Raw genomic sequence first — 15341 nt, 5'->3', positions numbered from 1 at the left:
AGTACATCATATTTACAGGGAGTGCAGAATTATTAGGCAAGTTGTATTTTTGAGGAATAATTTTATTAATGAACAACAACCATGTTCTCAATGAACCCAAAAATCTCATTAATATCAAAGCTGAATGTTTTTGGAAGTAGTTTTTAGTTTGTTTTTAGTTTTAGCTATTTTAGGGGGATATCTGTGTGTGCAGGTGACTATTACTGTGCATAATTATTAGGCAACTCAACAAAAAACAAATATATACCCATTTCAATTATTTATTTTTACCAGTGAAACCAATATAACATCTCCACATTCACAAATATACATTTCTGACATTCAAAAACAAAACAAAAACAAATCAGCGACCAATATAGCCACCTTTCTTTGCAAGGACACTCAAAAGCCTGCCATCCATGGATTCTGTCAGTGTTTTGATCTGTTCACCATCAACATTGCGTGCAGCAGCAACCACAGCCTCCCAGACACTGTTCAGAGAGGTGTACTGTTTTCCCTCCTTGTAAATCTCACATTTGATGATGGACCACAGGTTCTCAATGGGGTTCAGATCAGGTGAACAAGGAGGCCATGTCATTAGTTTTTCTTCTTTTATACCCTTTCTTGCCAGCCACGCTGTGGAGTACTTGGACGCGTGTGATGGAGCATTGTCCTGCATGAAAATCATGTTTTTCTTGAAGGATGCAGACTTCTTCCTGTACCACTGCTTGAAGAAGGTGTCTTCCAGAAACTGGCAGTAGGACTGGGAGTTGAGCTTGACTCCATCCTCAACCCGAAAAGGCCCCACAAGCTCATCTTTGATGATACCAGCCCAAACCAGTACTCCACCTCCACCTTGCTGGCGTCTGAGTCGTACAGGAGCTCTCTGCCCTTTACCAATCCAGCCACGGGCCCATCCATCTGGCCCATCAAGACTCACTCTCATTTCATCAGTCCATAAAACCTTAGAAAAATCAGTCTTGAGATATTTCTTGGCCCAGTCTTGACGTTTCAGCTTGTGTGTCTTGTTCAGTGGTGGTCGTCTTTCAGCCTTTCTTACCTTGGCCATGTCTCTGAGTATTGCACACCTTGTGCTTTTGGGCACTCCAGTGATGTTGCAGCTCTGAAATATGGCCAAACTGGTGGCAAGTGGCATCTTGGCAGCTGCACGCTTGACTTTTCTCAGTTCATGGGCAGTTATTTTGCGCCTTGGTTTTTCCACACGCTTCTTGCGACCCTGTTGACTATTTTGAATGAAACGCCTGATTGTTCGATGATCACGCTTCAGAAGCTTTGCAATTTTGAGACTGCTGCATCCCTCTGCAAGATATCTCACTATTTTTGACTTTTCTGAGCCTGTCAAGTCCTTCTTTTGACCCATTTTGCCAAAGGAAAGGAAGTTGCCTAATAATTATGCACACCTGATATAGGGTGTTGATGTCATTAGACCACACCCCTTCTCATTACAGAGATGCACATCACCTAATATGCTTAATTGGTAGTAGGCTTTCGAGCCTATACAGCTTGGAGTAAGACAACATGCATGAAGAGGATGATGTGGACAAAATACTCATTTGCCTAATAATTCTGCACTCCCTGTATAGTTTAACATGAAAATTGCCAGAAATTATGCACTACTTAAAATTACTTGGAGTATATCCCTGAAGGTTCCTACTCCAGATAAAAGATCAGCTTTCTGAGATCTCCTTACCTTGATGTTTGAGCATAAGCATTGTAGCTGAAATTTTTGTATTCAAACTTGCCGCTGTTTTTTTCTTCCCACTGTTGCCAAAGTGCTTGCTCAAGTGGGGTTATATAATTGTTGGCTCTCTGTCTTCTTTGTATTATTGTAGGGTCTTTACCTTACAATATAAAGCATCACTGTAAGAGGCAACTGTCGTTGTGAACTGGAGTTATACAAATAAAATAAAATTGACCTGAATAGAAAAAAGGGAGACACAGAGCACAGACATATACAGGTGGGCTAAAGAATAAACCAGAGATAATTCTGAGTGTCACACAGCATTTCAGCATTTAATAGGTGAAAGTTGTTTGCTTAACCCACTGAACACCAACCACATCAGGAGAGACAGGTGGTGTCTTTTCATAAATAGAGCAATTTTCATCTGTGGTGGGAAGATTGTGAAGGTCTAACCCTAATTAGACGTATTCAGTTAAGAGAAGTTTTGTTTATATTGTGAAGTGAAAGATTGCTGTCATCTGAGGCCCTACAGACACAATGCTATGACGCACATGATTCCCATATCTGTAAGAGGCAGATATTAAACGAATACATCGCCATATAGAGACAACCCAGAATTTGAAGTGTTCTTTCTCCAGGCTAAGAGAAACACTTGATTTCTTTTTACCCTAAGTGAGAAATCCACTTCTTTATTATTCTGTTTTCCTGACTCGATTTCTACATGTCACACAAATAATTTTCATAGTTTCAGTCTTCAGTTTTCCAGATCTCCTGATCTCTAATTTTTTCCCCCTTACAGCCATTGCCCCTGAGGCTTCATTCCTCTTTGGAAATGTAATGTCTTAATGTCTTTCCCTAGCTCATGTAACAGCTTAACTCCAAATTGAATGAAAGGCGCTTGCAGCTGACCACCTCCTCACACTCTACTATTCTACGAAAGTCATGATTTTTCTTCATCAGTAAAAATACATTTCTGACAAAACAAAAATCGACTTTTTCTAAGCATATCCTTGCACAACAACTAAAAATTTATAATAAGGCCCACAACTGTTACTCTGATGACCATAGTTACATAATTACAAAACATGTCCACTGAAATTAGTAAACTGAGCAAACCAACAAACCACCTTCACTAAAACTTGTTATGCCCCGGTGTAAACCTGAGGAGCTGAAATGACACCACCAGTTCAGATCTATCCACTACAAAATGCATGACGTGACTTATAAAATACTCACAAACACAACTCTGCCAGACCCTCTGCACATTAACAGTGAGTGAACATGAAATATGCAGCACATTGTTGAAACAGCTACTGCAGAAGGCCAAACTCTTTCCAAAACCGCTCTTCATTGTTAACTAATAATACTGATCAATATATTACAATTTCAAAAATCTTTAGCATGGCTTTATCTTTCTTTTGTTTGTTGTGTGGTCAGCAATTAGATAACCAAATGTATCCGTAACGCACAAAATTAAAACAACCAATGCCATGATAATTATATAATGATTTCTACTGCACTTACCACTGACTATGTAAGGAAATTTGCAAAGAACATTCAGTCTCCAAATAGGACTGACCTTTCCTTCTATTATTTTCATCAGCCCAAATAAGATGCAAAAAGATAGAATCCCATCATTTATATATATATATATATATATATACGCCCACAGGACACTTCTACATGTAGCTAGTTCAGAGCTGGAACTCTTTTTGCCTTCAGAACAGTCTTCATTCTTCGTGGCACAGATTCAATGAGATGCTGAAAACATTTCTCAGATATTTCGGACTATATTGACATGATAGCATCGCACAGTTGCTGCAGATCACCGCACATCAGTGGTGTCAGTTTGCACAATCTCCCACAGGCCCACTACTGGATTGAGATCTGGTGATTGTGGGGGCCATTTGAGAATCATGAACTGACTGCCACATTCACGATCATTAACAATATTCAAGTAGGCTGGGGCATTTAAATAATGCTTAATGGGTACTAAGGTGTGGCAAGAAAACATCCCATACTACATTACACCATCAGCAGCCTGAACCACTGATACATGGCAGCTTTGGTCCCTGCTTTTCTTTGATTTTAACCAAATTCTACCCAGGGGTGTCAAACTCATTTTACATTGCGGGTCGAATACAGCCCCGGACCGCTGAAACCGTCTGTGTAAAGAAGTGACGTATTCAACTGTTTTTGTACCTGACAAAAAAAAAAGCTGCTGTGACAAAGAAAGAAATGTGGCAACACAACTCTTTGGACGTAAACCAATTAAGTGTAAAATTACAGAAACTGTTCTGGTAGCTCATTGGCCAGGCTGTCCACTTTTTTGTTGTTGTGTTTACATCATTTTGTGGAATCTGTTTACCTGCTTTAGCTGTTTGGTGACTGTTGAAAGGGATTTGTGAGCACTTCGCTGAGATTCTGGCGTGTCTGTGGGTATGATGCATGTCTACATTTAAATAACAGATCTGGGAGTACATCCTGTTAAACCAGATGTTCTCCCTCTCTTGCGTCCGGTACCGCGGGCATTGGGGTTCAAGAGGTTAATTGTTTACTGCTTAATTACTTTGTGTAGTATGAATGGTCATAAGGGAGGTTTTTATGAGTAGGAAAAGCTGTAAAACTTATGAAAATACAGTTAAAAGTCCAAAATGTATGCTTGTGCTTGTTTGTGGTGAGCAGCAGATCAAACAAGTTAAGAATTATAAATGGCTTCAAGCGCAAACTCAGGCCTGTGAGACTCATTTAGACACTCAGGCACTGAGCCAAGGCTCTGTGGTACATGCAGACATTTCTGCACCTCTACCATTCAAAGACACTTTGCATATAGTTTACATAATATTCAACACTGAACTGTAAATCTAGCCTTTTTCAATAAAAAAATTTTTATTCAGTGTTTTCATAAAAGCCGTATTTTTATGCATTAGCTACTACTAGGAAGAACACACATGAGGTTTAGGGCCTGAACAAGTTAGAAACCTTTTGTCCTCCATAATGGAAAATGGCTGAAAATATCCAGCTCCTAATTGTATAAATTCTGCATTCAGCGTTTCAGTCTCCAATATCACTGAAGTGCAGTCAGATGCTCCTCGTTTTACGTTTTCGCTAAAGTCCCACCCCTGCCTGCATGGATTCTCAGCAAAAAGGCTGAAGATTGGGCTCCCACATATCGACAGGTCATTATTGATTGACATATGAAATTATCTCGTGGGCCGGATATAATTGTATCGCGGCCGGATGTGGCATGCAGGCCAAATGTTTGAAACCCCCATTCTAACCCTGCAGCAGACATTGAGGCTTCTCAGACCAGGCAATGTTTTTCCAATCTTGTATTTTGTAACATCAGTGTTCTGTTCTTAGTTTACTTAAGTGGGACCAGGTTTGGCCTTCAGCTGCTGTAACCCATCTACTTCAAGGTTCAACATACTGCACATTCAAAGATGTTCTTCTGCAAACTGTGGATCTATAGGTGGGTACTTGAGTTACTGTTGCCTTCCTATCAGTTCAAAACAGCTTTGCCATTGTCCTCTGACATCTGAAATGAACAATCTTCTTCCCCATTCTGATGCTTGGTTTGAATTCAGCATGCTGTCTTCACCATGTTTGCATTAATAAGCAGCTAAACAGGTATAGCTGAAAAAAAAAGTAGCAAATGAGTGTAAGTTTCCTTAAAACCAATAAAATTATACCAGGATTCATATAAACTGGTTCATATAATTCATATAATTCATATTCATATAATCTTGTACTGCAGTTTCTTCCACATGGAGCTGTGATTACTTAGTTATGGCATGATGGTCTGTTGACAGCTGTAATCATTAAAGATCATCCATTTACTGGATGAAAAAAAAGCCCAAAACAAAAACAACGCCAAAAATATGTTTTTGTGAATTTTGTCAAAACAATTCACTTATGATTTAATTGGCCGCTTCAATTCCTGCCCTTCAAGCCTTTCGGTGTACCTTTACATGATCTGTTAGTTATTTTTACTGTCTCTGTTCTTCCATTCTACATATCTGACACATTCAATAATGAAATAGAGCAACACCATTAATTATAATAGTCTAAGGAACATTTTTCTCTAAATGTCAGCATTAACCTCCTGAAGCTTTCTGTCTGTCTCAATATAACTATATATATATGTGTGTGTGAGTGTGTGATGTGTGTGTAGGTGTGTAAAAAGGGGGGAGGATGGAGCTTGAGTAAATGGAAGTAAAATGTCAGTGAGTTTTTTCTTACATTCAAATAAATTTATTCTAAAATTCATAATGAACACTGGAGATACGGTTTTACTGCATTCTAAACATGAAACCATGCAAATACAGGCATGTGTGAGCATGAGTGTGTATTTGCTTGTGTAGGAAATAGTGATGACAAAATCGATGATAGGTGAGTGTGGTTAATCAATTCCTGTAGTTAGTAAGTCCATATTTTAAGCACTGTGGTTGAGGTTTTCAGTTTATTTCAACTTTAACCTTTAGAGGCTGCAGTAGACTTTGAATGGCTGCCTTTGACTTTGACTTGAGGGCAAGTTAGAAGGGACACTCAGAAGATGTTGACGAGGAGACAGTGTGACAGGCAGAGAGCGACTGCCGTGAAAGCAATCTCTGGGGCGCTCGAGCTCCTAGCACACATGATCCCAGCCTAAATCTCTGCACCGAACAGACCAAGATAAGATGGACAAATAACCCAAGAAAAGGATGTTACTCCTCAAGTACAGTTAGTAACTTTAGTGCTGCATGGTTACTCAACAGCTTTCTGTCAGAGAAGCGTATGATACTCATTTACTTCTCTCTTTCTACAGCTGCTTCATCAACACATACAGTGCCAATCAAAGGTTTGGAGGTACTCGCCCATTACTTCTCACTAGGACTGTACCACGCGTGCTCTGACGTTAACAGTCCGGTAGCAGCAACTTCAAAGTAGACACCAAAGCACTCTCTCCACAAAGTTGGATAAAAACAAATTTGACAAAGGGCTTTAAAATATTCATCAGTGCCCTGTGCAACTGTTATGAGGCATAACTGAATATGCCTCACAGTCTGTGTAGGAATGTGTTTTGTTTTTGTTTTTGTCTTTTGCAAAGTAACGACACAGTTTAAAGGATAAACGTATAATTGCTGTTGAGATGGCGATCTTTCTAAGATATTAATGAACATCATATTCACAAAGGTACTGTTAAGTCTAATTGTTGAATGTTGTCATTGTGCTTCTTAAATTTGTAAACTCTTAGTTCAATCTATAGGATCAAGACATTCCTTTGACTCTGACCACCTCTCCAGCCACTCTGTGCTGGGGGAGGATTATTGTAGACACATCCCTTGTGAAGATTCTGTTTGATGTCTGGTAAGCTTCCTGCCCTTTGTATGGCTTCACTGTGTTGTGCATGGTGAACCAATACAGGAATTGAACCATATATTGGGTGTGGGGGGAGATTACCATTTTATCACTAAGGATGTTGTTAGAAACAGTTGGAAGTCACGCACACACACACACACACACACACACACACACACACACACACACACATTCTCACATGCATACACACACACACACACACACACACACATGTTCTTGCACATGCATACAGATTCTTACACATACACACACATAGTCTTAGAACCATTGGGGGGTTTTACGGTGGGAGGTGCTTGTGTTGTATTGTGTATTGTAACAGTTGTCAATAAATAGCTGCCAGCGAGCTGCTCTTTGAAGGACTTTGGGCTGGAGACAGGTTAGGAGCGTGAGCTCCAAGAGCTGGTTCTTGACCAGAGACTTCCCTCGCTAGCGGGTTGAAGATGTTCTGTTATGTCTCGTTTTCTTCATAATGAATAAGTCTCTAAACTAGCGGGGCTTGTGGAAACACAGACCCAACATTTATACCTCCTTTACTCGAGTGCCTTTAATCAAAATGTCCATTTATATGTGTAACATTAACATTGCATTAGCAGTTGATTAGATAAATATACTGTGTGAGCAACTATAGTCAAATTTCTACACAAACTCACTGGAGATTAATAAGCAGACTGTCAGGAAACTGAAAAGAAGATCCTGACACTCATACTTATTCAATACATTCTGATTTAAAACTGTCTTTAGTCATTTTAGTTTAACCTTTTTTATATTTCAGCTTTTCTTCTGTTCATTTAATTTTCCTTTTGTTCATTTTGATGCATTATTTTCACAACTTAGGTTGCCTTGTATCAAAAGACTTATTTGATACGAGTTATTTATGACATAATTATTACAAATAAACTTGTGTTGCTTCATCTTGCCAAATGTAAAATGAATAGACAGAGAGCCCAGCTTTCAGTTTAAATTATTTAACTTCATCAAGTTTTAAAAGGTTTAGGGATAGACAGAGTTTAATTAGAGGCAAGTAGAATAATTTATATTAGTAGGCATGCTGGAACATATAACCATGAGTCATTTCATTAGCTAGAGGATGAGGATATAGTTGTTATCTAATGAGTAAGGAAAATTATATAAGGAAAATTGTCTGCTGACTGGGGAACATTATATAAACTGAAAACAACAGCATACTCACAATGGACATATAGTGGAAACCACAAAAAACACTTCACAGGTTTAAAACATCTACTCTATATTTACGCAAGTTTCTAGATGACATGAGCAGTCACACTGATCAATCCTGTCAAAAGCAGGATTAAATCTTAAAGGTTGATTCAGTCCCAGATGTCAAAAGGACATTGGCAATCTTGGCCTGGACTGTTATAGTCCCATAGGAAGCTCATAAATCTCATCTAATAACTGTTAAAAACTAGAAAGCTACATCTTAAAATGGACAGAAAGGCCAGTCTAAACTTGTTCACCCTCTTCAGATGTCCCTGTCTGTCCAGTCGACAGCTAGAAATAGAGAAGGATGGACAATGCTCCAAATTTGCGAGATTTCTACATATGTATACAATCATAGGCAAGTACAAAAATTGTACAGCCTTCGTCGGTCTTCTATGAAATATTTAGTGCAGGCTCTGGATGATCCAGCCCATGATTGATGACAGGAATTCTAGTCTTGTTTTTTAAGGCTTCTTATACATCATCTAACCAGCTGTGACTGTCCAGATGTCAGAAACAGTGACCGATTCTAGTCTGGGTGCTTGTATTGGATTCTGCTGTAGACTGATTTATGAGTAGGAATATCGCCAAGCCACATTTATTTGTCATGTTAACTGTGACATGAGAGTAGCGTTATTGGAATTTGTTGCCTGCCATCTGATGCACAATACCCACTGACGGAGCAGGAACTGGTAATTCCACATTTATTAATGCATGGAGGACAAAGATGACAGCAATACTCACGTTTGACTTTGGTTTCTTCTGTAAATTGTCAGAAGGCGAGCCCATATTAATAGCTGATTTCAAATAAAACCTTCAAAATAAAATCTATTTAAAATTTTATTATTTAGTAATGGTTTCAGAGGAAGTGGGACACAATTGATTTTGAGCAATGTTTTTTTGGTATTACAAAAAAAATGCTTACAAATTTTACTCTGAATATAAACTTATATACTATGGGATTCAAACTATAACTTGAAACATTTATATAAGTATTGTAATTTTTAAGCATATTGTCAAAGTCCTAATCTGTAAACAGATATTTGTGATATTATGAATAGCAGAAACCAGCAGGATCTAACATGATGTTACATAAATGCTACTGCAGGTGAAAAAGGCTTTTCTTGGTGTCAATCTGATTGTTAGGCACTGCTTTGCCAGACACAATCTTATTTTATGGTGACTGGAATCTGATCTGGGATCTGAGTGCAAGACAGACAATGCTGTGGCTTACAAAGAATGTAAACAGAGAGAGGGAAGCTTCAAATTGGGCCTAGAGTCTCCTGGAGAATAATTAATGTGACATTTCCCTGACATTTAGTCAGAAGTATATACCAGAGGAGCCTCAAGAAGGAAGGAAGGGAGGAGAGATATGAGCCAATGCAGAGAAAAGAAAGCCAGGAAGGATGACAGGGCAGAGAAAACACAGGCAGCAACACTGAGATTTTGTTTTTAAACATTTTTCCCCTGAACATCTAAAAATTGTAGCTTCTTGTTTTGTTTTGTACAAACATTAAAACAGGAACTAAACAGAAGTGCAATTACACTCACACAGAAACACAAACAGGCCCACTCCTGTTCAATACCCACTCCTTCAGTGATGATAAGATCGTACTTTTGTTGCCTGGTAACCATTTGTTTTGTGCTAATCGCTACCATTCACCATCTTTTTATGGGCTGCTGCACATACAGTCCCATTTTTGGTCCAGGATAGGAGAGCACAGCTGATCAGTCTGTGGTAACAAGCCCACAGTTAAATAAATAAATAAAAGAACTAAGACAATACATGAACCCCTTGAATGGTTTTGGTAGCTTGGTCTGTGGTTTAATGTGGTCCTTTTTTAACTAATTAGGAATTAATAAACTCTGCTGCTTGCTATGTCAAGTTTGCTCCTTTTTCTGTCTATCCCTACCCTCCACTATCAAGATATAATGATGCCGAGCCAGGAGGCGATGTGAATTAGCAGCTCAGTTAAATTCTTTTAACATGAATAATAGATATATAGACACTGAGAGCTAGAGATTCGCTGAAACCACTTTGCATAAGCAATTTTCTGTGTTATTATTTAAAGTGAATCGCTGTACCCATCTTCGTCGAGCACTTCACAACAGTTTGTCGCTGATATTTTGATAAATTGCAGGTATCGGGGCGTGATAACGGAGACAAGAACTTATGGTCGACTCCGAGTGGTCATCTCCTTTTTGTAGGCTACAGCACTTTCTTAGCGCTAACCCAATAAGCATCGATTTTACATCTCTTTGATTCCTGTGAAGAAGACATTTCACTGACAGACTCACAGCACTCATCTCACTCTGTTTGTGGATTAGAGCTGACAGTTCTAACAAATCCTCGCTGCAAAGCATCAGCCGGCACAACTTGCTAATAGTTTCATTTCCATTTCCCATGCAATAATAGCTGCAAGACAAACAAGGCACGCTGCTCCCCTTAAAACTGAGCTGGAAAGAAACAGCCCCCCTCTTTGATCCTTCCAATCCAACTGAGAAGAGTGTGATCAAAGGTTGCTTATGTTTAACACTGCTGTGGTCTCCCAGGTTGCAGTTGCAGGTGTGGCTCTGTGAAAGGTCTGCTGATGGCATAACATGCATTGACTAACGGTGCGGGTTAGGGTTATGGTTGAAAGAATTCCATGTCATTTCCAGCTTCTTGTTCATGCGCACAGAGCTAAAATTCAATATCTCAAACCTCTTAATCTCAAAATGATTTTTTTTTTTTTTTTTTGGGGGGGGGGGGGGGGGGGTGTCACAAAAAAGCAAGTGCTTTAGTTATTTTAATGTAGTTGCACTTTATATTACAGCTTGGTAACAGTGAGATAATAAGGTGGAAAAAAATTAAGTAATATTGTGGAAATAACAAGTTATTACCAACTGGTCCATTTGGTCCACTAGTCTGTGTGTTTGAAGGTCTGTTTTTGGTTTTGAAGATAATAATGATGGCAATAATACAGCAATGGTCCTTTGTAACTGCGGCATTACAGGACACAAGGCTAATGAGCCCAATGCCACGTTTTAAAGATGTTTTATAGCGATAAATAACGGCAGCCATTTATGTTGTTACCAAATTCGTCTTCCTGTTTTGTTCCCAGTTTTCAAATCACAATAACTGCAGACAACAGCACACAAATCCCATGTGAACAAATGGCATTGACAGGCTTTTTCTATGATTTCCAGCATTTACTCCATGTTCCAACTTTTGAACAATCAAAATGTAATGACTGATACATTTTGTGTAATCATAAACTGTTTCCTCTCCGTGCAATGGCAGTAATCTAAGGTCACCTGGCTGTGCTGATATTTGGTACAGGAGCACTTCCTATTATTTGATTTTTCTTGAATAAACTGAAATTTTAAGCACAACACTGCAGGTATTTCTGTGACAGGGGTCAAAGTGAACATAACCATGATCAACTCACACCCAAAATCCCGTGGCATTACCTTTGCTGCAACAGATGAGCTGGGCTTTTCCAGGAGGTCCCAAAGTTTCTTTCTTTTTTCGGCACAGCAGGTGTTGTCAAATTCTTCTCCCTCTCTGTCTTTTAAGTTGTCTGCCTCCCTTTTGAGTTCTTCATTCATTTGCTCCTTTTTCTGGTGATATCTTGCTTGGCAACACGACTCCAGGTAGATCTCATCGATGCCCCAGTAGTCTAGTTCTTGACTAAATGAAAGGGCGCACATTTCCTCCATCATGTGCAGCTTACCCGTGCGGTAAAAGTTCAGAATAGATGTAAACGCCCCTGGATGCCGGTCGAAAAAGTACTCATTCTCCTCCAGATTGTAATCATCGCACACTTCCATCAGTGATTCGTGCGAGTTGCAATCTCTTAACTTTCCCAAACGCGTTCGTGGTAGCCTGTCTAACGTTCGCCACAAGACCTCATGCGGGAGACCTCCAACGTTTAGCCTGACTCTGCGGAAACATGACTTGCTGTGAACGATGTCCACTGGTTCAGGTGGCAGCGATGATGTTGACCGAGAGCCGGCTTTATTTAACTCGGCCAAGGATTTCTCCATGATAACTTTAGGTAGAGAGAGCATGAGGACCGCCGAGGCTATGGACTACACTTGATTGTCTCTTCATTCATTATCGTATCTAAAGGAATCACAAAACAAAAACAAACCATTAGTGTTACAGAGCTTAATACAAATGTCAGAGGCCCATTGATTTCAGTTGTAACAGTCGTAACACCTTGCTGCTCTGGCAGTGGTTCACAACCTGGGATACATTACCCCAGAAAGGCAAATCTGACTATTGTTAAAATGATGATAAAAATAAAACAAAATTATTTCACTCACATTAATTCTTCTGTCTGTCTTGTGAAAATGTCATTCAACAATCATAAAATGCTTTCTTAACTGTTCACTAGTTGACCTGCTTATGCAAAAATACTGGAAATCAATAAAATTGAGTTATTTCTAATGATATTTCCCAATCAGTTACTGCTGTTCTTGTTGTCTTCAGCATTATTCTATTTTTTTTTATTTCTTCCTAAAACCACAAGAATCTCTTGGTGAACAGATGGGGGTTATTAAGATGACTCATTCACATATAAACAAGGCAAAAAACAGAATCCCAGCTTATTATTGTGCTGCAATCATCTAAAACTGATACTGCAAAAAGCCTCAATAAATGTTCCCCCGTCACTTACAAAATACTTTTGACACTTCTAACAACAGGAACAGAAGAAAAACTGCCTCCAGATGCTATAGATCAGATACATTTAGAATAAACAAATTAAATCATCCTAATCTCCCTAAAAAGCTGTTGTGACTTAAATGAATAAAACAGTCCACTCTTCTTTTTTTAAATTGTTTCCTCGTCCAATAGTAGAAAAAAATGCTCAGAAAGATAAAAGGCTAAAGCCAGCACACACTGGCATGCATTTCTCTTGGGGGGGTTAAAAAATATTTTGGGAAACATTACCAAAATGCATCCATGCTGTTCTATCATCAATTAAAGCAAGTGTGGGGGGAAAATGCTGATGTTAACAAGTTCCCAAAACTTTATTTGTGCTGACCAATTCTGAAGAGAGCTCTCCTCTGTGGTAACAGATAAAATATTTATCTTTATGACAACAACTATTTCTGCTGTGATGGCTTAGATGGCTGCACAAGGTGGAAAAAGAGGTCATCGTGCCCATTTTTTCTTACTACTACTACTATTATTATTATTATTATTATTATTATTATTATTATTATTATTATTATTATTTTGCCTCAACAGAGGTCGATCTGTGCCCGTATGACGCCCATGCAGTGCTGTGGGTGGGTGAGACGCAGAACACCACGCAGTGATGAATGTCGTACAAAGTGAGCGCTGTCCAGTCCAATGGTGCTGAAACACCAGGAAGCAAATGTTCACTCCCTGAATCACGGCGAGCTCCCTTGGGAGGGCAGGCTATCTGACAAGAAAATATAGCCTACGTTACATCCTCTTGTGACGAAGAGGCCAATATTTTTATGGGCCATTTATGACAGTACACGTGGCACAAGCTTCACATTGAAACGTATATATTGAGCTTGTGTGTTGTGTGATGAGGGCACGGAAAAGTCCACAACACATCGGGCCTGCAGATGTGATCACTGTCTCACAAAGTTTGTAATATTTCACAAGCACAAATAGGCCTGAGGACTAGTTTCAAAATGCGCATGCAAAAATTTTTTTTAAAAAAAAGAAAGAATAAAAAAACTGAACATAAAAGTCTACTGCTGAATTCAAGATGTAGATATTGCTATATCTGTGTTGTGCATGTTGCTGGAATAAATAAAACAATAACAATAATAATAATAATAAATATTCATTTGAAGCCGCCTCCACCCTCCTCCTGCTTTATCCAAGTCAAAGCTTCGACAAAACAGATTAAACAAACCACAAAACAAACATCAGCCCCACCTTTGTACACACTGGCAATCTGCGTAGCTACATTGGGAATGGTACTAGCCATCTAAAAGTGCAATGTAGTGAATGCAAATCTTCCATCTTTTCCCGTGTTTTTCAAAGGCTCCCTGCTCCATAATGGTGCAAGCTTAAACGCACAGTGTTCCCCCCATGCAACTGGAAAGCTATTACAATTGATAGGTTGCACATTACACAAAGTCCAGAAATGGAAAATTAGCTCAAAAATACCTTCGTGAGTTGTCATCCTACACTGAATCAAACCAGCACGTACCGCCTTGTGAACAATCAATCCGCTGCCACAAACAAAAAGGAAGCAGTAGCATTTAAAAAAAATAAAAAAAATTGAGGCGCCGTTATTGGTTTACTATTGCCAGGGTCTAAACCAATCCATTTCCCCCTCCTCTGCCTCCGACATGGCAGAGATATCTTCTGCACGATCTACTGTCTACCCGCCGGTTTCCTGCTCCGCATCTTGCTTCCCTGATTCACCCTGAAGATCAACAAGTACGCCGACAAGCTCGTTCGGACAGACTACCTGTGTTCCCAGTCAGCTGTGTGAGGAGGCGCCTCATCTCTGTGAAGGTGGATCCATGGCAGCTCGGCGCACTCTTTCACATCTGTTTAACTCTTTCACCACCGCCTCCTGCAAATCTATCATCAAAAACACACAGCTACGTGTACGTCAGACTATGATGTCTCCAGAAAAAGACGTGTAAATGTGCATGTGCACAAAAGCCTAGCATCCGAAAACACACCCGCAGCTCCCACCTGACTGGAGAGACACACTGTAGCTCTATTTATTACGTTATTAGGCACTAGTGATGCATCGTTGTATGGTGTGTGACTGATGTGATCACTTCTAGATTGATCAGTGTTTCACTAGTCTGCTTTGCAGTCCACCATAACCTGTGGGGAGCGGGCGGGGGTCAGGCCCCCAATGAAGAGTGTGGTGAAATATTTTATATTACACGGCACTACAGTGCAATCATTTAAATAATTTCAAAGGTGATATAAATCCTGACCCATTACAAAATCAATATAATCGAGCTGTTGCACTGATCTTTAATGTTGCATCTTCTGTATTTGCATTTCCTTTAGAAAATAACTTCTGAACACAGATAAGAAATCGGAGTCATTAAAAATGAGACAAAATCAGCTGGTTAGTGT

General features: G+C 39.4%; 1 protein-coding gene across 2 annotated transcripts in view; it reads right to left on the bottom strand.

Annotated features, from left to right (window-relative positions):
• kcnb1 (potassium voltage-gated channel, Shab-related subfamily, member 1) overlaps window positions 1-14954 on the bottom strand; it is a 45484-nt gene extending 30530 nt beyond the window's left edge. Inside the window, exons 1-2 of one of the 2 annotated variants that reach the window (XM_084928878.1) lie at window positions 14710-14954; window positions 11714-12368 (exon numbers count right to left, since the gene is read on the bottom strand). In XM_084928878.1, the coding sequence (XP_084785004.1) occupies window positions 11714-12313 (600 nt within the window). In that variant the 5' untranslated portion in view covers window positions 12314-12368; window positions 14710-14954. The other variant, XM_084928877.1, reaches the window with a different exon arrangement.
• Window positions 14955-15341: the final 387 nt, after the last annotated feature.

The sequence above is a fragment of the Perissodus microlepis genome, chromosome 5 (genome assembly GCF_051167445.1).
Source record: "Perissodus microlepis isolate ML-2025 ecotype Zambia chromosome 5, ASM5116744v1, whole genome shotgun sequence".
NCBI lineage: Eukaryota > Metazoa > Chordata > Actinopteri > Cichliformes > Cichlidae > Perissodus > Perissodus microlepis.
The sequence above is the reverse complement of the archived record's forward strand: the minus strand, read 5'-3'. Positions and strand labels throughout refer to the sequence as shown.